The 22,381-nt window shown below is 61.4% G+C and overlaps 1 protein-coding gene across 3 annotated transcripts in view; it reads left to right on the top strand.

Moving 5' to 3' along the window:
* Window positions 1–6,070: 6,070 nt before the first annotated feature.
* The window catches only part of CAMK2A (calcium/calmodulin dependent protein kinase II alpha), a 37,241-nt gene continuing 20,930 nt past the window's right edge, over window positions 6,071–22,381 (top strand). Inside the window, exons 1-5 of one of the 3 annotated variants that reach the window (XM_063349491.1) lie at window positions 6,071–6,331; window positions 12,033–12,127; window positions 16,469–16,528; window positions 20,543–20,597; window positions 20,950–21,015. In XM_063349491.1, the coding sequence (XP_063205561.1) occupies window positions 6,270–6,331; window positions 12,033–12,127; window positions 16,469–16,528; window positions 20,543–20,597; window positions 20,950–21,015 (338 nt within the window). In that variant the 5' untranslated portion in view covers window positions 6,071–6,269. The remainder of the gene's footprint in view (window positions 6,332–12,032; window positions 12,128–16,468; window positions 16,529–20,542; window positions 20,598–20,949; window positions 21,016–22,381) is intronic. The other 2 variants (XM_063349490.1, XM_063349492.1) reach the window with 2 other exon arrangements.

Here is a 22,381-nt window from a genome sequence, read left to right as displayed (position 1 = left end):
GGGAGCCAGCCCATGCCATCGCCGGGGTCCCCGTGGCTCGGGAGCCAGGGCGGCCAGCAAAGCGCCGTGCCCCCGCGCCTCCGGCGGGGAGCGAGCGCGCGTACGTGCGCTCGGAGGAGAGCTGGCGAGGATGAAAGGGGGTAAATAGCTTTAAAAGCATTTTGGATGCATGGTGCATTTCCATTTACACAATGTGTTTTACATTTCTCCCCACAGGTTTCTCTTGGTGCAGCGTGTGTAGGCGAAGGCCCTGCTGTGAATTTTGAAAATAGTTATTTTTGTCTCTGGAAAATGAGGCCCGTTAGGACTTGTCAGCTCTTGGATGAGCAGTGTGGGCTTTTTTTTTTTTTTTCCCCCCTCTTTTTTTTTCCCCCCTCTCTCTCTCTCTCTCTCTCTCTCCCTTGCAAAATAACATTCATTTAAAATCTGTCATTGAAAGATGTGACAATTGGCAGCGTGCACGCTGAATACCTTTCAGTGCGCTTTCAAGCCCTGTGTGTGAGAGAGGGACGAGGACGGGAAGAGAATGCAATGACACGTTTGTATTTCTTTTTTTTTTTTTCTTTCTTACTCTTAGCTGGATTATTTGGGGGAATTGGGATTTTCTATAGAAACAAAGCAAAAAAAAAAAAAAAAAAAAGCCGACAGCAAGGCAGAATAGAGGAGGCCTCTTGTTGTAGAGACGGGAAGGAGTTTGCGAAGCCGGAGCACGGCGGTGTGGGTGCCGTTCCCAGCTGCTCTGCGCACACCCATCACCTCCCTGTCCTGTGCGTCCCCCGCATCCCTGCGGGCACATCCCCTGCAGTGGCATCAAGGACAGGTTTCACGGGTGGACTCAGCTCTTCCATTCGCCCCAAGATGCCCCATCTCCATCCCTGGCTCTCTTAGGAAGTTGCTCCACAGGGATGGGGCCCCGCAGCATCACCCCAGCCAAGGCAAGCCCTGGGACGATGCTGCACATCCCCGAACTACCTCAACTGGCCAGCCTGGTCCCCTGGGACACGCATCGCCGTTGTGGCCATCGGCAGCGGGGCTGCGGCACCAGCTGCCATTTGGCAAAGCCAACCGGCTCCTGAATATAAAGCAATGCTTCATTGAAGAAGAGGAGGGTGCTGCAGACTGAGCCGGAGCCGGAGGAGTGCAGGGGGGGACGGCTGCAGGGGGCTCGGGCACGAGTCACGGCAAAGGGGGAACTGGTGCGGGAGAGCGGGGCTGGCCGTGGGGCGGCGACAAGGCTCGGGAATCGGCTTTCATTTCCATATTTATATAAACGCATCCAAGTTTAGTCCTTCTTTTATTTTTTTTTTTCCCCTTCAAAAAATGGAAATTTCCATGCAAACATGTTTGATTTTTCTCCCTTCGCTTTTACTAATATCCCCATGAAGAGGTTCGTCCGGTCTCGCTTCATTCCCAGTTTTCTGATCTGCTGGGCTGATGCCGGGTTCGCGCAGTCAGCCTAGCCAGAGCGTTGGAGCTGCATTCTTCTTTTTCTTTTTTTTTTAATTAAAAAAAAAAGTTGCATTCTGAATTTTTACAAAAAGAAACGGTTGAAGGGAAGTAAGTCTTAGTCGCCGAAAACAAAGAGGAAAAGTAGGCAGGAGCATCTCTGGGTGCCTGGAGAGTGCAGAGCCTCCAGCCTGAGGACAGCAGTCGTCCTTCACCACTGTTTCCAGTCCTGCCGTCTTTGAACGATGGGCTGGGAAGGGGCAGGCGGTGGCTGCCGCGTGGGCTCCCCATCCCACCACTGCTCATTAACGGTCTCTGTGGGGAGAAAAAAATGCAGCAATGTGCCAAAATCCTATGTTTTCACACAGCTCAGGCCCCTTGGGAGTGCCGGTGCGCCCTGGCTGCCAAGGGGTTAATGCAGCTGGTGAGATGTTGAGGCGGTGGAGCTCCCTGCCCAGCCCTGCTGATGCACCCAGGAGATGTGTTTGCAGAAGGGCTGAATGCCCCCCTCCTTCCCAAACACCTTTCAAAGAGCCGTCCGTGCAAGCCCAAGGCTGCTCCAAACGCCGGGCGGGAGCTGGGTGTGGGATGGGGCCCTGCAGAGGGGATGGGGCAGGGGGATGCGTCTGGGGCCATCGGGGCTGTGGGCTGGGAGGAGGATGGAGGGGTGGCGTCTGCCTCTCCTCCCTCAGGATGGACTGGCTGCCTCCACCCTGCCAGCTGGAGGGAGTCGGGATGGGGCTGGATGGAGCTGGGATGGGAATGGGATGGAGATGGGGAGGGGGTTAGGATGAGGATAGGGATGGGCATGGGACGGGGTGGGGATGGGGATGTGGATGTGGGTGGGGTGGCGATAGAAAAGGATAGAGATGATGGGGATGGGGATAGGATGGGGATGGGGATGGGGATGTGGGTGGGATGGAGATAGAAAAGGATAGAGATGATGGAGATAGAATAGGATAGAGATGATGGGGATGGGGATAGGATGGGGATGGGGATGGGGATGTAGATGGGGATGGGGATGTGGGTGGGATGGAGATAGAATAGGATAGAGATGATGGGGATGGGGATAGGATGGGGATGGGGATGTGGGTGGGATGGAGTTGGGATGGGATGGAGATGATGGGGTGGGGATGGGATGGGGATGTGGGTGGGTCAGGCAGGATTGGGAGCCTCTCCAGCCCCACAGGCATCTTCCACATGAGAGAGAGAAGGGAACAAGCCCAGTAGCAGGAGAGGGAATGGACATCTCAGCAAATTGGTGGGAGGGCGGCAGGGCAGGGCACCCTCGTCACCTCATGCTGCGGAGAGGGTGCTCGGAACCAGGGGCTGTATCTCATGCCAGGCAGTCTCTTCCTTTCTGCTTCCAGGGGTCCAAGGACGTGTGGTTTTGCAAGAGGTTTTTCCCCACCCAGAGCCAGCACGCGATGGCCCCAGGGAGCAGCATGGCACCTGCTGGGGGTCCCCAAGTATCCACGGCCATGTCTGCAGGAGGGCCCGTGGTCACAGCCCCTGGTGTCAGGGAGAGGGTGGCCCTGGGGACAACCTGTCCAAGCCAAAAGCAGCTTCATGTGGCCGCAGGAGCAAACTCTGGGGCCCGCAGGGACAGGGCACGTTTGCAAACACAACCCTAGATGTAAATCAGCTCTCCTAACCATGGTATTTATAATCCATATCTAAAAATAACCCCCAAATCAGCTTCCCAGAGGACAGCAACTGAGCATCCCCCAGACCCCAGCTTGTGTGTGAAACTGTCCCAGTAATTTTGGGATCTCTGCAATATGTAATTCGCAGCCCCGCTGGTTTGGCGTGCGAGGCACTGCTGCAAGCTCCATGAGGGCCACGGAAGCCCCATCCCCTGGGAGGAGTGGGGACCTGCCACAGCTCCCCCGGGGACACGCTGGTCCTCCCCGAGCACATCCAGTGCGTCTGGTTTGGCATCAGACCCCAGGTGCCTCGGGCAGTCCCACGCTGGGGTGCAGAAACTAAACGTCTGTAGGTAGAGCTGGAGCAGGCGTGGGGAGAGCAGGAGGCATTTGTGGAGAGGCAGCTCCATGATGGAGAGGAGCCGCTGGGGGTGAAGGTCTCCATCAGGCGGCCAGACCCGAGCACGGCAGCGGGAGAACAGTTTGGCTCTCCAAAGCCCTGCAGGAGCAAATCTTGGCGAGGCCGGGAACAGAGACATCGGCCAAGGAGAGACACCCAAAGAGGATCCTGAGGTGCTGGGACTGCTTCCCTCCCCCGGGAGCTGGTGGGAGAGCCCCCAGCCCGGAGCGGGAAGGTCCCATCCAGAGCTCCTGCTCCCCTTGGGTTGTCCCCGGGCACCAGGGAGCTGAGCCACGCAGCAGTTCCCGCTTGGAAAAACATCATCGGCAAAGCAGTGCCTGTTCAGCGCCCAGAAGCCTGACACCCCCTCACACTCAGAGAGGGAAAAATGCCGAGGAAAAGGGAAAAAAAACTGAATAGAGAGGAGGGCAGGGAGGGAGAAGCCCTCCCTGGAGAGCCACGTCTCTGCCAGGCAGGAGAGACCTGGGGAGGGAGGCAGGGACCCCATGGCAGGGGGTTGGCATCGCCCCCTGCCCCGGGCGAGGGGTGCGGGGGTCAGGGGCGCAGCGGGGACCCTGGGGGCGGGAAGGGACGGATCCCTCCTCCCGGCTACGGGAGCACGCAGAGTCACGCGTGTGGGGCTGAACACGTGTGCCAGCGTGGGGGTGGGCACGGGAAGCTGGGGGGGGGGGCGGCAGGTCACACCGCGGCGCCCACGGGGACACGTATGTTAGCGCAGGCGGGGGTGCAGCTGCCCACGGGCAGCCGTGGGTCTGCGGCGTGGGGGGCTCTTCCTCTCGCCCTTCGGCTCCGGGGGGCTGCGGGGCTGGGGGGGCGCTGGCAGCAAAAAGCTGGAGGAGGAGAGCACACCCCCGAGCATCCGGCTGCGCCGGCCCCCATGGCAGCCCCCCACCTCCCGCCATGGCGCCGGGGGTGACGAATGGAGCCCCGTTTTGTGTGGGAGTGGGATGGGGAGGAGACGTGCTCGGGCAGGGAGGCATTTTGGGGACCATCATGTCCCCGGGACACATGGTGCATGTGCGTGGCCCTCATCCCAAGTGCGGGTGTCCGGTGTGTTCCACCTGCACCGGGACATGGCCAGGGTGGGTCCAGAGGCCACCAGCCCTTGGGGACCGTGGGCCTGTCCCCTTGCCCACGCGTGGGAAACAGGCCCCTGCCCTGCCACCAGGGCCACAGGGTCCCCTCCGGCTGGGCCACATGGGAGCGGGAGGCTGGCTGCGGGGATGCAAGGTGGGGATGAAGGTGGGGATGAAGGTGGGTAATGGCGCAATTAATGGAAAAGCCATTAGACCTTTCTCCTCCTCCCCCTCTTCTTCCTCACTCCGCCACTTGCTGTCCTCCTCCACTTCCACCTCCTTTCTTCTCTCCCTCTCTCTGCTCCTCCTTCTCTCTCTCCTCTCGAAGATTTCTCCCTATTTTTGTCTGGTTAAAGCCTTTTCTTTTCCTTTTAACCCTTCCATGGCAGCCCGAAAGGGAACTCAATCCATCTCAGCTGCCAAAGCTCCCAAGGTGGCGGGGACTCCTTCTACTGCAAAATCATCCAGAAACAGGACAAAAGCTTAGACAAAAGCTCTGCTGGGGGGGGTCAGAAGGTGGGAGAGCGCAAGGGGTGGTGGATGGAGGTGAGAGTGCTGCCGGGGGTGCCAGCAGCAAGGTGGGCTCAGGGGGAAACCTCTCCCCCGCAGTCTTGGAGCTCCTTACTCTACTTGTATTGCCCTTTTTGTGGTTTTTTTTAAGTTAAACTCAGTGCAGAGGCGACTCAGCAGCACAAAATCCTGAGGAGGAGTGGGGCAGACCTTCCTCCTACCCCCACCCTGAAATCCCCCCAGCTTTCTGCTCTGGCTCGGGTACCGCAGGGAAACGATAGCCTGGGACGCAGCTTTTGCTCCCCCTCCCATAAAGCTGTGCTTTAGGCCAAGCCGATCGCCCGGTGGCGGGGGGAACCCCCGGGACCTGCTCCCCCGGCAGCCCCAGGGGGAGCCGTCGGGTGCAGGGGGAAGCGGGGGGCTGCTCCCCCCCGCAGCCAGCCCTCCCCTGCAGAGCAATCGGGGTCAGCCCCCCCCCCCCACGCCGGGGAGCCCGGCTGATGGCAGGCCGGTCTGGGGACCTGGGGACCTGCCATGGTTTCTCCAGCTCCTCCTGACACACTTCTGCTCCATCCGCTTCCACCCGCCCCAGCGTGTCCCCGTCCTGCGGCCCCCACAGTCCCAGAGGGGTGCCGCTGTGGGCAACCAGCAAGGCCAGTATTTTTTTTGGGGGGGGGAGCAGTTGCCAGGGCGACAGCATCCTCCTGCAACATGGAAACCACGGTTTCCATGGAAACCCTTTTTGCCCCAATTATTCTACCACTGCCACGTCCTTTAATTTGCCTTTAATATTTGCATTTTTAGACATTTCCCCCTCCCCGCAGCAGCCGGGTGACCCCCGGGGAGCCCCCGGGGCTGGGTCCCCGGCAGGGCCCTGGTCCCCGGTCCCCACAGGCGGGCGGCGGGTTTGGGAAGCAGTTGCCCCGGCAACAGAAACAGGGCGTTTCTGGCAGCGGTGGTCGCCATGGGGACGGGGATGCTGACGAAGGCTTGTGAGGCTGAGAAGACAAATTGCCCTCATCATTATCTCCGGGCTTGTCAATCAAACATATTCCCTTATTTACCTCGGCGAGGAGAGAGCCCCGGGAGCACACGGACAGGGAGGGAGCGAGAGGAGAGCTGCTTGTCCCAAACTCCGCACTGGGGAGGGAGCATTTCCAGCCCCTCGGGATGGCCACCATCACCTGCAATCGCTTCACCGAGGAGTACCAGCTCTTCGAGGAACTGGGCAAGTAAGTTGGAAACGGGGCTGGGATGCTCGGAGCTGTGCCCCAGCTGGGGAAGAGCCTCAGCTGTGCTGGGAATGGCCGGAGCCGGGGGAAAGGAGGCAAACATGGAGCAAATGCAGCGGGAAGCAGCAGGGGGGACTCAGGCTAGGATGGGGGCTGCCAGCCCCAGCCCTGCCCGCTCCGTCCCTTCCCGAGTCCCGGTGGCTGCCGATGGGTGCTTGGGTCACCCCAGGGGGCTGGAGCTGCCTGGGGAGGGGGCGGCTGCCCCTCGGATGGAAAAGCCGCTCCCGAAAGAGGATGCTGGAAGCTCCCCCGGGAACTTCTCCAGCCGGGAGGAGGGACGGGACAGCCGAGGAGCAGAGCCGAAGCGGCGGGCGCCCCTCACATTTCTGTAGGGAATTTCTCTGTGTGGATTCACCGGGGTTTGGCTAGTCCTGCAGGAGACCCAGCCTGCCTGGCAGCTCCCGGAGAATCCTGACAGCTCTTGGACAGACCCGGGGTACCTCCCACGCCTGCCCTTGTCCCGGCGCAATTGTCCCAGGGGTGAGCCCCAGCCCTGCCTGTCCCGGCTCTCCTGCCGCGGAGGGCTCAGCTCGGTGGGTCCGGGTGTCACCGCGTGTGCCGGGATCGGGGTGTGTGTGGGTGTGCATGGGTGTGCAAACAGAAATACCCGCGCATGGCGAGGCGACCCTGGGGGGCACTGAGCACCCCAGGGTGGAGCAGGAGATTTTGGGGTCCCCCGTGCGGGGCAGAGGGATGCTCCGCGTCTCACCGAGCGTGTGGCTGTAAAACGGGTGCAGAAGTGAGCAGGCATGTGCCTGTGTTTTGGTTTCTGTGCCTTTTTTTTTCGGAGCTGGTGTGTAAATCTGGGGTGTGGGGCCGCATTCCCCTCGGAGCGGCTCGGCGGTGCCTGTGCCGGGTGGCTGGTGGCGGGGCAGCTCTGTCCCCCCCGTAGCCACGGCCACTCGCTCCATCCCCGCAGCCCCGCATCGCCCGGGCGCAGGGCAGCCTGCGCCTCAACGCGTGCCCGCAGGCGCGTGGGCGCGCGGAACGGGGGCGAGGGAGAAAGGAGGGGAGAAAGATGGAGAAATCGAGAGGCTGAAACAGGGGAGGACTCTGACAGGCTGAATACCGCTAATACTCCCCATCCAAACCTGGGGGGGGGGGACACAGACAGACGCACCAGGTTGCTGTTACAAAGTGCAGCTCCTTGGAGGCGAGCGGATCCCCCGTCCCAGGATGCGCACATCCATCCCTTCGGTGTCGGGGCGGCTGCAAGGGGCTGGTGGGGAGCAGCGGGTCCCCCCTGCAGTGGGGACAGTCCCAGAGGCTGTGGCGGGGGCGGGGGGGGGGACAGGCACCCGCCAGGGAGCTGGTGGCAACGTGGGGTTTGGGACCTGCTTTTTTCCAGAGGTTTCTCGGCTTTTCTGGGCTTTGAGGCTTTGCGGTGGCGGCAGGGGACGGGCAGGGGGTGGGCAGGAGAGGCAGCGGCTGACGGGCGCCTGCGGGGAGGCTGCTGGGCCCTGGCAGGGCAGATGCGGCTGCGGGGATGTGGAGGGGATCTTGCAGGCCAGGCGTGATGGGGGAGGACCAGGAAGGCTCCCGGAGGTGTTTGGGGTGCGATGCTTTGCTAGTTGGGCACCGACACGGCGAGCTGAGCACCCAGATCCAGGGGTTGCCTGTGCCACCCAGCACCACGGTGTAAAACCACCTCAACAAATGCAGTTTTTCAACATGTTCACGAATAAAGGAGCAAAGCTGGCGCAGCAGCTCGCCAGCATTGCGCCCGGCCAGCCCATTCCAGCCCAGCCAACCTCCCCGGGGTGCTGCAGGGGCAGCGCGGCGTGGCCGGCGGCTCGGGGCAGCATCCCCAGCTCGGAGCATCCCCCAGCTCCGGGGAGCGGGTACCGCCGCAGCGCTGAGGCGTGTTCCCGAGTTAGGGCTGGTCAAGGCGCCGTGGAGCTGGTCGGGGATTTTCCACTGGGATGGTTTCCAGCGCATCCTGGCACATTCAAAAATCAGCCGTTTCCCATGGGGAAATTTCCGCTTTGTGGGCTTGGAGAGGGAAACCAGGACGAAGCGCTGCACCTCTGCTCTGCTGCGGCAGCCGCGCGCCGTGGGAAGTGGTGTTCCTCCTCCGGCGAGATGCTCCCGGTGCTGATCGGGGTGGGGACGCATCCCAGGAGTGGTGAGGCAGGGTGGTGGCACGGCTGTCCCCCACCCAGACCCTGAAGGGGAGCAGGGGCTCAGAGCAGAAAAGGTCTGTCTTGAGTTCAGTGTCCCCAAGGGACTGGGACAGTCTGCTGGGGGGGACAGGGGGTGTCCCCGAGCCTGGCCGGCAGGAGGGGAGGTGCTGGGTGCCAGCCTGCTGTGCCCACTGTGTTCCTTTGCCATCTCCTCAGCTGCCACCCATCCTGACACCCAGGGAAGCTGGGGGTTTAAGGTGCCACACGCCTAACGGTAACACCACGACGGGGCTTCGTGGCGGGGCAGAGATGGGGATGGGGTCTGCAGAGCCCTTGGCGCATCCCTGCACCTCCCAGGCACGGGGAGGGCATCTGTCCTGAGCAGGGGACACGGAGCTGGGGAAAACCTGCTCCTGCAGCAGCCCCAGCAAAGCCGAGCAAGTGAGGGGCTGCTCCGATCCCCCCCGCTGCCCCACGCTTGCAGGAGGGGACGGGTGAGGGGCAGCGTTGGGGGGGACGGACGGGGAGAGGATCCTGCCCACGGCCCCCCGGAGTAGGACAAACATGAAGTGCAGTTCCATCGGCGCCTCCGAATCCGCCCCCACGGCAGGTTCAGGGAGAGGCTGGAGACAATTACCATGCCGAGCGGTACGATCAGCCCCTCCGCTCCCGGAGCCGCAGGAGAGGGGTTTTATTAAAAAGGAAAAAAAATAAAAAAAAAATATATATATATATGGAGGAACAAAAAATCCCCAGCCCACACTCTTCTCTCTAGAAAGGAGATAAAATGCCTCGGAGGAGGAGGAGGTGTTGAAGAGAGGGAGGGCGGCAGCAGCGGAGCCCGGAGCTGGCAGGGAAGGTGTGAAAAAGGGAGAAGCGGAGCATCCCGGTGGCAGAGCCGCTGCTCGGGCTGCCAGGGACAGGGCACGGGGGTCACGCCTGGCCCCGGGGACCAAGGGACAGGGACCCAGCAGTGCAGGGCTCGGGGCTGGAGGGACAGGGCCGGCTGCTGGGCTGCGGGTCCAGCGTCACCCCGAAATGGGAGCCATTGGGGGAGGGACAGACACGGTCCCTACCCCTGGCCCTGCAGGTGACGTAGCCATCCAGTGCTAAAACTGGGACACGCTGTCTCATCTGGGATGAATGTCCCATCTCCGAGCCAGGCAGAGATGGGGACGTCCAGCTGACACCGGAGTTGGGGTCAGCCCCATCCGAAGAGCCAGTGCCCCAGGAGGGAAGGGACCTGCGCTGCTGCCCATGGCCGAGGAGCAGGACACGTCTCCTTCCAAAGGGGTTCCCTGCAACAAGATGGGGCTGAGACCCCTGCCTGGCACCCCCTGCGCTGCCCGCACTGCCCTGCATTCGTGGGAAGGAGATGTTGGATTTAGATGGAGCCAAGGCGGGGGGGATTTTTCCCCCAGGCTGGGAAGATCCCAAACGGGGCTGGGAAGCGCGGGAGCCGTCTGGCATGGGGAGCAGAGTCCAGCTGCTGTGAAACACCCAGCGGGGTCAACACCCAAAGTGGGGGGGTCCCGGCCAGTGCAGGCCCCCTGGAGGACCCGACTGGGGCTGGGACGGGAGCATGCTGTACCCCCGGGTGTCCTGCACCCGCAGCCAGCGCCTCGTGTCCCCTCCACCCTCCAGGCTCACAGGGTCTTGCTTGTGCTTCACGGAGCACAAATAGACATTTGTTTTCTGTTAAAAAGGTCCAGAGGAGCCAAAAGCCACGAATGCATCTGGGGGTGTGAAACCCCCGCGCTCTGCCCGTGCGGCGCATCCCGTCTCCAGCCACCGCATCCCGCTTCCCACGCCTCCCTCTTCCCCGCCGTTCAGTTTAGCTCGAATAAATGGATGAGCGAGCGGCTGTGGGCACTGGGACCAAGAGTCCAGGGGGTCCCCAGCATCCAGGGGGTCCGGGATACCTACGTCCTTCCAACCCCACAGCAAGTCCCACTGCAAAGCCCTGTGGCCGGGGTAGAAACCCCGAGCCGGGGCGGTGGGCACGGGGCGCTTCCCTGCTTGCGGCACTCACTGCTGCAGCCTTTCCTGGCACTGCAAAAGCAGCACGGACGTCTTTAGGAAAAAAATAGGAAAGATGGGTCACAGGGACCAACAGGAGCCCCCACGCCACAGGCAGGGCAGGGAACACGGTGGGATGGGGATTGTGTCACCACTGGGCCAGCGACAGCTCCGGTCTCCCCCACCCATGGCAAGCTGGATACGAAGCATTTCTCCCTCCCTTTCCAATTAATCCACCCCCCCCCAAGACTACAGGGATGTTAATAGCTGGGCTCTTCCAGCAGCCAGGATTAAACGGCGGGACGGGGAGGCCGGGAAGCACCGGGATTCTGTTCCACCGGCTCCCGCCTGGCACGTGCCGGGAGCGATGCTCAGCGCGGCGGCGCGGGGCGCGTGGGCTGCCAGCTCCGCCGGGGCTCCAGCCCCATCCCTCCACACCCCGCCGTTCGCCTGTTCTCCTAAAGATCACATTCAAACCCAAATTGCCCGTCTCCACCCGCCCCCACCAGTAAAATCAATTATCCGTCGCTGCTCGCCAGCCTGCGGCCTTTTATTCCTCGGCAGGGAGCGGGAGCGGGACGACGGGGAGCGGGGGGAAGGTGGGGCGGGAGGTGGGATTGCTTTTGATAGTTGTTATTTTAGCGATTGGAAGGGTTTGGCAGGCAAGGGAACCTGGTACAAAGGTTGTGCTCAGCAGGGCTGGAGTGAGTGTGTGTGTGTGTGTGTGTGTTCGATGCCGCAGCTCGCAGCATCGCGCCCGCGCACTTTCAGTGCAACGAGCTGGCAGGGCTCAGCGTAGGGGGTACGGGGGCAGAGAGGCTTCTTTGGAGCTGAGCACCCCGGTTCGTTTGCCTGCCGGGTCCCAGGAGACCCTTGCACGTTGGGTCACACGTGTGCAAGCTGCAGCAGCACCAGTCCCCATGCAGCTCTGCTCCAGCGGTCCACTCTTGCAGCGTCCCCTGGGCTGTCCCTGCCCGTGTGACAGTTTTGGAGCCAGGCTGGGATCTTGCACCGCTCACCTGCACCCACGGCTGGTGCTCGCAAAGTGCTGCCGTGACTGCAAGGTCTAGAGCATGCAAAGTCACACGCACGGGCTGAAGTGAAGTGGCCGAGTGCTGCGTTGCAGCTGCAGCCACCCTGGTGTCCCTTGGGAGCCAATACGGCTAGTAAATCACTGCCCCTTCTCTCCCGGGGAATCGGGAGGGCAGAGCCTGGGAGGGAGAGGAGGAAAAGCGCACAATACCTGGGGTGTCCCAGGGGAGCACCGAGGGATGAATCCTGCATTTATCCCCAGGTCTACCTGTGCCTGCCCCCATCATTGCCCAAGAGCAGCGGAACAGGGAAGCTAACTGAGAGCCCTCCATGTTTTCCTCAAGCCCCTTCTGCAGCCGGCACCCATCCCCATCCCTATCCCCATCCCCACAGGCACGGCGGGGCTGAGCCATGCCCTTTGCCATGCCAAGTCCTTCACCTCTCCCACCGGCTTCTTGTCTTCCCAGGGGCGCTTTCTCCATCGTCCGGAGATGCGTGAAGGTGTTGGCAGGACAAGAGTATGCGGCCAAGATCATCAACACCAAGAAGCTGTCTGCTCGAGGTAGGGGCTGGGGGTGTTTTTGGGGAGGCGAGAGGCGAGCAGGGTTTGCGGGGTGGGGAATTCATCCCCTCTGCACAGCGCTGGGATGATGCCTTTGCTGGGCAGCGAGGCAGGGGGTGTCTGATGTGCGGTGGGGGACCCCCTTATCCCACCCTGCCGCCACTACAGTACACACTGAGCTCCTTGATGGATGGGGTGAACATCCCAGGGACATGTTTTGGTGGCTGCTCACCACATCCCATCCGGTCGCAGGGATGCACCCACAGCCCAGCTGGGCCAGGGCTCCGGGGGGCTGCCAGACCCCAACCTGCCCGGGGAGCCGTAGGATCCTATTTCTTTCCCTGAGACCCTGCACACCACATTGCAGCAGACTGATGGATGCAGCCTTGCAGCAAGGCAATCTGCTGCCAGCCTCAGGTGCTGCGCAGCACAGCTATTTTGGGAGCATCCCCTTCCCTGAGAGGGCCCCCACTGACCCCCGTGTCCCCGCTGTCAGGGGCTGAGTGTTTCCTTACCCATATACCTACATCAGTGAAACGGGAAGGTCCTTCGGGTGGGGGTTTGATTTCATTTCTACCTGGCGATGGACCCACACCCCTCGCTGCCATTTAATTAATCGCTCCGGTGGAGCACACTGGCTGCTCTGCTGCTGGAAGAGGCGCTGGTGGGTCCGTCCTGGTTGCTCCTCGGGACAAGGCTGAGCAGAGCCAGCATGGAAAAGCTTCAGCCAGCCCTCGCCCCGAGGCAGGGACCCCTCTGCCCCCAGGCACGTGGCAGAGGAGCTGCGATGAGGAGGATGGAGAGGATGGGACAGCGGCTGCCCTGTCCCTGGCTCCAGCTCCTCCTGGCCCGGTGCGTTTGGGAGCGCAGGATGGGTGCCGGGAGCGAGCGCCCTGCTGGGAGGGTTTAATTAACTCCCTCCCTCAGTTCCTCTCCCTGACGCCACTGCTCACCTCCAAAGGCAAAACTGAAACGCAGGAAACGGTGACAAACTCCTTTCTGACCTCAAATTAAACCAGTGCTTTGCAATCTCCCTCCCACAGTGCTGCCAAAGTGGCACAGCACTGACACCGAGCTCGTTCTCCCGGCTGCTCCCCTCTTTGCGGATGCAGACCATCCTCTTCCTCTGAGGCTGAAGCTCGCAGCCCGGCCGGGCTCCAGGCAGGGCATGCGGTGCTGGTCTCGGCGCTTGGCGCCTGCCCGCGTACCCCAGCTGGCAGCGGGGAGGGCAGAAACGCCTCCTGGTTTGCAGGGCTGCCTGGAGGAGCAGATTGAGCCGCCTTCCCTCTGCTCCCCCTGCCTCCGCTCGCCTGCTCGGGCAGTTTGCCCCTCTCCATCCTCTTCTCTTCAAACCCCCCTATTTCTGCAGTGCTAGCACTGGGGGGGCGGCACTCCCCAGGCTGGGAGCAATCCCCAAAGGGACGCATTCCCACCGGGATGTGCCACCGGCTGTGTCACACGCAAAGGGCAGGAGGGCAGGTGCGTAGGGAGGAGAAGGCGAGAAGAGCTGCAAAACATCCCCATCCATGGTCTCTTCAGACATCCTCCCAGCTGACAACACGGGGAGCCTGCAGGAGAGAAACTGGAGTTCTTGGAGGTTTCGGTCCAGGCAGCTGCTGGATTTGTGGGGCAGGAGAGGGGCCGGGGCCGTGGCTCGCTGCCCCCAGCAGCACTTCACCATGTGGTGGACACGCCACGCCACACGGGTGGGAGGATGCTCTGACCCATGGCTTGTTTCTCCAAGCCCAGCATGGTCCCCCTGCCTGAGGGACATCCCCCTGTCCTTCTGTCCCTCTGCTCTGGCACAGCCATGCCATCCACATGCAAAGCCCCTACAAGCCCTATCCCGGGGATTTTCCCAACCTGGGGCAGGGGGTCCCCTGCTTGCCTGCGGCCCCCTGCAGGGGTTGTATCCACACGATGCTCGGGGGAAACCACAGCCCTGCAGACCCAGCCCCGGGCTCTGCCCCTGCGCCCAGCCCGTCCTTGCTGTGCAATGACGGCAGCGATGCTCTGCCCGAGCGGGACCCACGCAGCCTTGGAAAGAGCAGAGTCCCTGGAGCACACGCCGCCTTCGCTCCCTGGGCGGCGAGCGGCTCATTTCAGGCAGCTTTTCCCATTCCATTTTTCCATTTCGCAGCTGAGCCCATGGTACCTGGGTGGGGAGTGATGGCCACGCTCCCTTGGCACCTTTTCTACCAGGTGCTGGCACGCCGGGGTGTGCAGGGGAAGAGCCGGGGTGACCCGGGGCTGCATCCCCAGGCGCTGCAGCCTCGCAGGCATGGCAGCCTCCTCCGCACCCGCACGGCTTTGCCCTCCAAAGGCCAGCTGGATGCATCGGGGTTCACCCTGCTGAGGCATCGGGGACCCCGGCCCTCACCCCATAGGGATAAACACCTTTCCCAGCTCCTCCTGGGTGCCACTGGGTCCCCACTGCTGTCCCCTTCCCCTTCAGAGCGACCCCATCTCTGCCCCCCCTTTAAACTCCCTGATCCATTTTCCATTTTGCCTGGTGTTTGCTGGTCTCCCACCTCCTCCCCGTGCTGTTTGCGGTTTATCGAGCCCCACCAGCCTCCCGGCGCTACCCCGTCAAGCCTTCGCAGGCATTTTGGTGGCGACAGATTGGGAGGGTACAAAGAGGTGGGCAGCGGCTGGCGGGGGACATGCCCGGAGCTGCTGCTGCCGCAGCTCAGATGGGAGCCCGTGGCAGGGAAGGGGTGGGGGCAACCTCCTGCCCCCCGCCAGTGGCCATGCTCGCCCCTGTGCAGCTGAAGGCTCGGCTGGCAGCAGTGTGCAGGCACAGGCTGCCGGGACCCGCTCCATGCTGGGGGTCACATTCACCTCCCTTTTCTGTGATCTCTGGCCTCTTCTAAGCAAGGAAAGGGGCTTTACGGGACGCCAGCAATGCTGGGATTCCCCGTGGGCCATTTGGCCCCAGCCTCCAGGTGGGGAAACTGAGGCAGACAGCGACGATCGTTGTCAGGCAGGAGCAGAAAAGGGGGCAGAAAGCAGCTCCCCCATTCCCCAGAGAAATGTTCACCACACTGGTCTCATTGTGCCTCCATCCTGTCCCCGTCCTCCACCCCACAATGGATTTTTGTTGCGAAAAGCAACAGCCTAAAGCCCAAGCTCTCCCTGTCGCCCAGTCCCACACAGGGAAGGTTGTCCCCTCTTGGGCGGGAACACCATGGGGAGCTGAACGAGGCCACCAAGGCCGTCCCCCAGCCTTTGGACCCCAGCACAGGCTGCCAAACTCGCCCCAAGCCCTGGGGTGACTCCCCTGTGCCGAGAGGTCGCTGGACGGGGGATATCGGACCCTGGGGACGTCTCCAAAGGCTCCAGCCCCTGCAAGGAAGGGGCTGCGCCACCTTCACGTCTCAGCGGTCGGAGACACCCTGGTTTGGTTTGATGCAGAGCCAGACTCCAGGGTGTGAACCTGCAAGGTAACGGTGACAGCGCTGAGAGACGAGCAACCCTAATTATATCCTCGCTTCCCCCGGCTGCTGGGCTCCTGCTAGCACGAAATGCCTCCAGACAAGGCACCTCCGTGCAGGGTGGCTGGGTCAGGCATAAGGAGGCAGAAAAGTGCAGAGGCAGGAGAAAAGAAACAAAATTATTTGCAAATTCAGTCTGGGCCGCCCCAGGGTGGAGGCTTTTTTGGCTCAGCTCCACTTGCTTCGCCCAGAGCTGCGCTGTCTCACATCCCCCAGCCTGGCGAAAGCCGGGCTGTTTGAAGACAGGCACCGGAGCGAAGCAAATTTTCAGAGCTGGGGTCTTGCGATGCAGGAGAGCAAAGGGCCGATGTGAAACGGCTGGGGATGGAGAGGGGGAGCGGAGTGGATAGCCCCGTTTCAGCTTGACATCTCTCACTGCTCGGCTCTGGTCTTCGGTTGTTCAAATCGTACCATGCGGGGCCAGAAATGTCCTTGCCGATTGCCTCAGCTTGGCTGAATAAGAGAAAATGGAACAGGCGCTGCTGGCAGTGATAACCCAGGCAGCTCCGGGGTATTCGGGAGGCGACTGGAGGTTGTTCAGCAAAGAGAAGGGAGAGGGGAGGGCGAGGGATCATCCAAAGCCCAGGACTTCCCATGGCATCGGTGCCTGGGGGCTTGGCTGAGGACTGCATCCATGCTGGGATACTGTCCATCAAGCCCTGATGCTGAACATGACCCCAAACCCGTTATTCTTTAGGAAAAAAAACAAAACGATGGGTTTACTCATAGCAAGCTGCTCTGTCCCTGCCGGGTTACCCGTGCTGCCACCTCCGAGAGAGCACAGCAGGAGCTGAGCGCGGTTTATTCCCTTCCCCAGACCCTAATTTCGGGCCGTTGCCTCTTTCAGATCACCAGAAGCTGGAACGAGAAGCCCGGATCTGCCGCCTCCTGAAGCACCCCAACATTGGTGAGTGCCTGCTGCTCCCCGCTGGGTAAACCGTGCTCCGCGCTCCGCGCCCTGCTCCATGCCCGCCCGCCCTCCCGTGCCCCCTCCCCATCCATAATTCAGCCCTGCCCACGGCAGCACGGGCTGTTTGTCCTTCCCTCACGCTCCGTCCACCATCCCGGAGATGGAGAAGGGGCTCGGTGGCAGCCTGCCCTGTTGGTCCGCGGAGCCGTCCCTCCTCTTCCTCACGGCGAGGCAGCATCTTCAAACAAGGTCACGGGAAGAAGGGCCTCCACCGAGCGCAGGGGGATTGAAGTAGGTCCTACCTAACCCACTTGGCCGTAGCTCCCTCAGGGAGAAGCGGGGCCCCAGAAGGCTGCAAGGGACTATTTTTACTCCTCTCGCTCCCCCCTCGGGTGCTGTATTCCTCTGCATGCTCCAAAAAGCGGCTGCAGCTCCGAGCAGCAGCAGCAGCAGCGCGGGGCGTGTAGGAGGAGCGATGGCGGGGGGAAGCGAAGACTTTCCCACCGACCGTCCATCTGAGAGTAGCCTCCTTCGGAAAAGCTGTTTCAGGAAAACTCCTGAGCCCCTGCAAAAGACAAAAATAGGCCAGAAGGAGAGAGAGAGAGAGAGAGAGAGAGAGGGGAGGGGAAAAAACTGCAGTAAAAAAAAAATCCCAAACCCCAGCCTTGAGAGTGATGTTGATGCAGGATGTCGGTCCCCGGGGATGGTCCGGCAGCGGGAGCACAGTGCCCCGGGCCGTGGCTCTAGGAATGAACCCCCTCTCCCTTCTGCTGCACCCTGGGATCTGCTGATCCCAGCAGGATCCTGCAGCTTTTGGGAAAGCATTTGGGGATAGGACAGGAGCTCTGCAGCCCTCGCATCCCGCAAATGGGAGCTGGGAAGTTTCCCCTTTGGCTGAGTTCCTGCCTGGCCCCCTCGCTGCTCCCGGTGGCCTGGATCCCGTCCCTCCCCAGGAACCGCTGCAGCACATCCAAGGAGCCAGACCCGGGGCCACTGGGACCAGCCACGTGGCTCCTGCCCCATAAATATTTCAGTTCGGAAAAAGCCTGTCAGCTTCCATCTGTCTCAGGCACACGGTGGCGTGGCAGGTCTCCCCTGCATTGCTGGGGTGCCGGACCTCGCGGGATCCGTCCATCCGCCATCCTTCCCCCTGCCTCTGCTCCGGCAGGACCGATGCCCAGCCCAGGAGCTGCCCTGCTGGGGTCCCAGAGGGGGGTCCTGTCGCCCCCCGTCAGAGCAGCAACTGGGGCCTTTCCTCTGCACCAATGTGCACGCGAGGATTGCCGAGACCTGAAGGAAACGCGCTGTAAAGTGTGTGAACAGCAAGAAATACTAAAAACGGAGGAACCCACCCCACGAGGACTTGCAGGGTGGGAGCTGGGCCATGCAGCCGGGGCTCCCTGGGCTCCCAGCTTGGGCACAGCTTTTCCCTACCGCTGTCTTCCTCACTCGCCTCTCCATCACCCACCCGTGGGGCTGGCGGGGTGTCCGGGGACAAAACCACCTTGTCCTGCAGTTCAGTCCCCCTCTGCCTTTTCCCCCTTCCCTGCACCACACTTTGCTGTTTGGCCACGACCTGCAGAGATGGCGGGTTTCGAGCAACCCTGCTGCACAGGGCTGGAAGGGGTTAACGGCATGAGATGCTAACGAGCCCAATCTGCTGCTATTTATACCCAGGCGGCTCTTCTCCAACCACCGCCCCCCCTCTCCCACCCTACACCCTCACCCCCCCCACTACTCCTGCTGCCTGGAAACTTGGGCTCACAGCTTCCCTTGCGTGCAGCACAAGCCAACTAATTACCCACCCAGGAGCCGGAACGAGCTGTGCGGTGCAGACCGGCCCTAACGAGGGGAAGAGGAGCCACCCCGGCTGCTGGGGGCATGGGGAAGGCGAGGCAGAAAACCCCTCTCCACCCCTCCTCGGGAGAAGCATCCCAGCTGCTGAGGGGCTTTGCTGGCTCCTCGCTCGTTCCCTGCAGTGAGGTGGAGTCCCTCCGTCTCCCGTGGGAATACCGTGCTGTGGCCGGGATCCTGGAGGATCCGACCTGGGCCTTGTGCTGTGCCTGCAGGAGAGCTTTGCCTAGGAAGCCATGCCACGGGCGGCCAAGGGCAGGTCCGCGTCCCCAGGACCCCACAGCACATCCACGGCACCGGGCGGTGTACTGGCGGGAGCTGCCGTTTCCCAAAGCTGCATGTCCTTGCGGGGAAGTCTTGCTTTATCGGGGAACTTTGGCTACACCTAGCCCTGGAGTTTTCATTCCGGGTACCCATCGTTTTCTGATCCTCAGCTCCAAAGCAGTGTCCTGCTCCTGCCCTGGCTCTCGGCACTGAGCTGGGGCAGTTTGGCCAGTGCAGCTCTTTCTGACTACGATCTGTAACAGATACTTGTAGGATCAGGCTATACTTAGAGTGGCTGCTCCTTCTTATACCTTCCCGGCTCCTGGCAGCCCCAGGCATTGGGACTTCCCCAAGCAGGGGACGTGTCCAGACCATCTGCTTATAGTTATGCTGGCCCTATCCGTGCCGAACTCACCTAATTCCCCTTTGAACGCTTCGGTTTCTGCGGGATCCCAGGCAAAATACCCCCAGTCCCTCTCGGGTGAGATGAAACAGGAGGAAACATGTTTCTTCCAGCAGAGGAAGGCAGAAAAACTGGGATTACGTGGCAGAGAAAAACAGGGAGCGGATTCAGATGTCGGAGCGCAGGGAATATCTGCAGGGGGATAACCAGGGAATAAGATGAGCAAATTGTGTCAATAGCCAAGACCATGAAAGGCGCCAAGAGGAACGGTGCTCAGCAGCCCTTCTCTGCCCCTTGCCCGGGCCAGGGTAAAGCTTTTAGCGGCTACTGGATCTGCCCCCTGAGCTTGGAACGAGGGGTAGGACCAGCAAAGCGGCGTTTGCTGGCCTGGGAGATAAGGGCGATGCAGCGCGGCGTCTGCGCTCGGCGTTTAGGCTTGTCATCTCCCCCGGCTCAGACTCCAGTCTGGAGGATGTTTCCATACGGGGCTGAGCCGATTTTGCTGTGGTGAAATGGGCTGGGAGCAAAAATTCCCACAAAATCGTTCACTCGAACATTTCCTTTTCCTCCCTGGTTTCTAAAGACCTCGAAGATGTTGAAAGTCGTATCGGGCTGAAACCAGGTGAGCAGAGAGGAAAGGGTGAAATATTTACAGCCTCAAGGAAATAAAAAAATAAAAATGAATGTGAGGTGGGGGGCAGAGAACGCTGGGCCAGTCTCTGTGAATACATCCTACCGGTTCCTGTGGCTTTCCCCTCGCTGGGTGTCTGCCCGCGGAGCTGTGAGCAGGGAGCTAAGGGTGAATAACCAGCACCCAGCTGCAGGGCGGCAGGTTTAAACTGGGCAGGACGTGCCCGAGGGTGCCCCTCGGCGTGACGCCAACCCCACGGGAGGACACGGGGAGAGCGCTTCCTCCGAAGGAACCTCATCCCGCCGTGATTCCTGGATATCCCCGACTTGAGACCTCCCAAGGAGAAAAGGAAGGTCATGAGCGGAAAATAAAAGCAGCCCCGTCGGTGCCAGGGCTGGCGGCCCAGCGCCCTGGCTGAGCTCTCCCTGCGCCCGGGCACCTCTCCTGGTGGGGCAGAGGATTGGGCTGGGGGCACCGGTGCCCGCCGCTTGCCCAGCTCCCAAGATAGCCCAGCAGCTGCCCGGGACCTCGGCCAGGCACCAGCCCCGGGCAGTCCCTTGTTTGGATGTGACCTTTGAGCCTTGCACTGCTGCCTGAGGCTGGGGCCAGGGCTGGGGTCCCACGCTCAGCGGGGACCCCCCCCATCCAGGCAGCAGCGATAGCGAGAGGAGGAGGGAGGAGGAATAGCCTTGCTCTGCCCTTTCCCAGCTCCTGCTTGTGCCCAAAGGGGAGCAAAGGCGGTCCTGGGGAGCAGGGTGGGAGCCAGGCGTACCCCGTAACCCTTCTGTCTACACCATAACCCTTCTCTGAACTCCGTAACCCTTCCCTCTACCCCATAACCCTCCTATCTCTGCCGCAGTGAGGCTCCACGACAGCATCTCCGAAGAGGGCCACCACTACCTGATATTTGACCTGTGAGTAACGTTTAAACGCATCTCTCAATCCACTGCCAGCAGCACGCTTCCACCCTGGGGCGATGCGCCCTGTAGCATCCCGCTTGAGTTCCACCCCCCCTACCCCCACCCCCCACCCCCCTCCATCTTCCACCTCACCCAAGCCTTTCTTGGCCATGGCTGGAACCAAGATGTGTCCCTCAAGCCGAGCAGAGGGCAGGACCCTGCCCTGCACCCCCAATGCTCCCCCCCACGTGCGGGGTGGTGGCATTTCGGGGGGGTTTGCCAGGGCCGAGCATGCCGTCAATCGCTCCAGCTCCCTTGCGTGCCGCGCCGCCGTGGCCGAGCGTGACTCCCCCCCGTTTTCTCGCAGGGTCACTGGCGGGGAGCTCTTTGAGGACATTGTGGCCAGGGAGTACTACAGCGAAGCGGATGCCAGGTGAGCAGGGACACACGCCGGGCCGTGGGGGGGACAGCAGTTGTTCCCTTCTCCTGCGAGCTGCTCCCTCCCAGGGTCCTACGAGTCTGGCTTTCTGCAGCATAAGCTCCTTCCATGCTGGGAGGTGTTTTACAGCCGCTCCGCAGCGCGTACTCATAAACCAGATGTGTAGTGCAAAAAAAAACAACCCCAAAGCAAACCCCAAACCAAGCTCTTTTTAACTCACTCGGCTCCTGTGCTGAGAAGTGCGTGTGTTATTGCAGGGCTGGTCCCCCACCTCGAACCAGGCAGCTGCCAGCCATCGTTTGCCGCATCCTCTTTTCCCCGGGTGATGGCATAGCCCGTGTCTGACCTCCCTGTAAAGGGGCAAGGCAGGGGGGCTCCCCTGGGCTGGGGACACTGGGGGTCCCCTGGGCTGGGGGACATCGGAGTTCCCCTGGGCTGGGGGACAGTGGGTCTCCCCAGGCTGGCATGGAGGAAGCCCAGCACCAGGCTGGTGTCCCAGCCAGGAGCGTGACAGCACCGACACCCCGCAGTCCTCACCCTTTCCCCTTGCAGCTGCCTTACAGTCATTTGCGAGCGTTTCTCTGGCATTTCCCACTTGAAAGCACTAAGGAGGAGCAGTCAAGACAGGCAGGGTGGGAGGATGTGCTGGAGCTCCGCTCCCTCCCACGCTCCCGCTGGCACTTTCCAGGTACCCTGCTGCAGAGGCGGGGGGCTGGGTACCATTTCAGCCACCCCTTTGGTCTTTGCACCTCGGCCAGGGGACACCATTAGCCTCATCTTATTGAGGGGACATGATTTGGCCCTCTCCAGATATCACGGTGCCTCTTGGCTTTGGCCCCAGGATAAGCATAGCCCATACAAATGTCCAAGGGGGTGGTAAGCTCTCCGCTACCTCTGTCTGCATGAAAATATCCCATATTTCTAGGCAGAAAGCAATCTCATTTAATGGTCTGCCTGTACTGAAGCCACTTACAACCCATCCACTTATTAGTGTCATGCAAATAAAATAAAATACATGTAAATAAAGACCTTCTGCCTTGCACACAGTTGTTTTGGAGCAGAAGTGATCATCGCCTCAGTCTTTTTCCCTTCCTTTCTCACGCATGCGGCAGAGCTGGGATTTAATGAACTAGATATAAAGCAAACAGACGCAGCGAGAGCCACCCGCATTGGAGGCAGTCAGGGAAATGGGGGCCGAAGCGAAGGGCAGCTCTGCGTCTGAGGAGCATATCTGCCCGGCCTGGGTTTGGAGACCAAGTCTGGGCTGGCATTGCAACTCCACACGCTGGTCCCCAGCTCCCCCGGTGTTGCTGAGAAGCCCCATGGGCTCTGCCATAGACCTGGTGCTCCCGTTCATCAC

The sequence above is a fragment of the Chroicocephalus ridibundus genome, chromosome 11 (genome assembly GCF_963924245.1).
Source record: "Chroicocephalus ridibundus chromosome 11, bChrRid1.1, whole genome shotgun sequence".
Taxonomy (NCBI): domain Eukaryota; kingdom Metazoa; phylum Chordata; class Aves; order Charadriiformes; family Laridae; genus Chroicocephalus; species Chroicocephalus ridibundus.
Note: the sequence above shows the minus strand (reverse complement) of the source record. Positions and strands in the feature narration are given on the sequence as shown.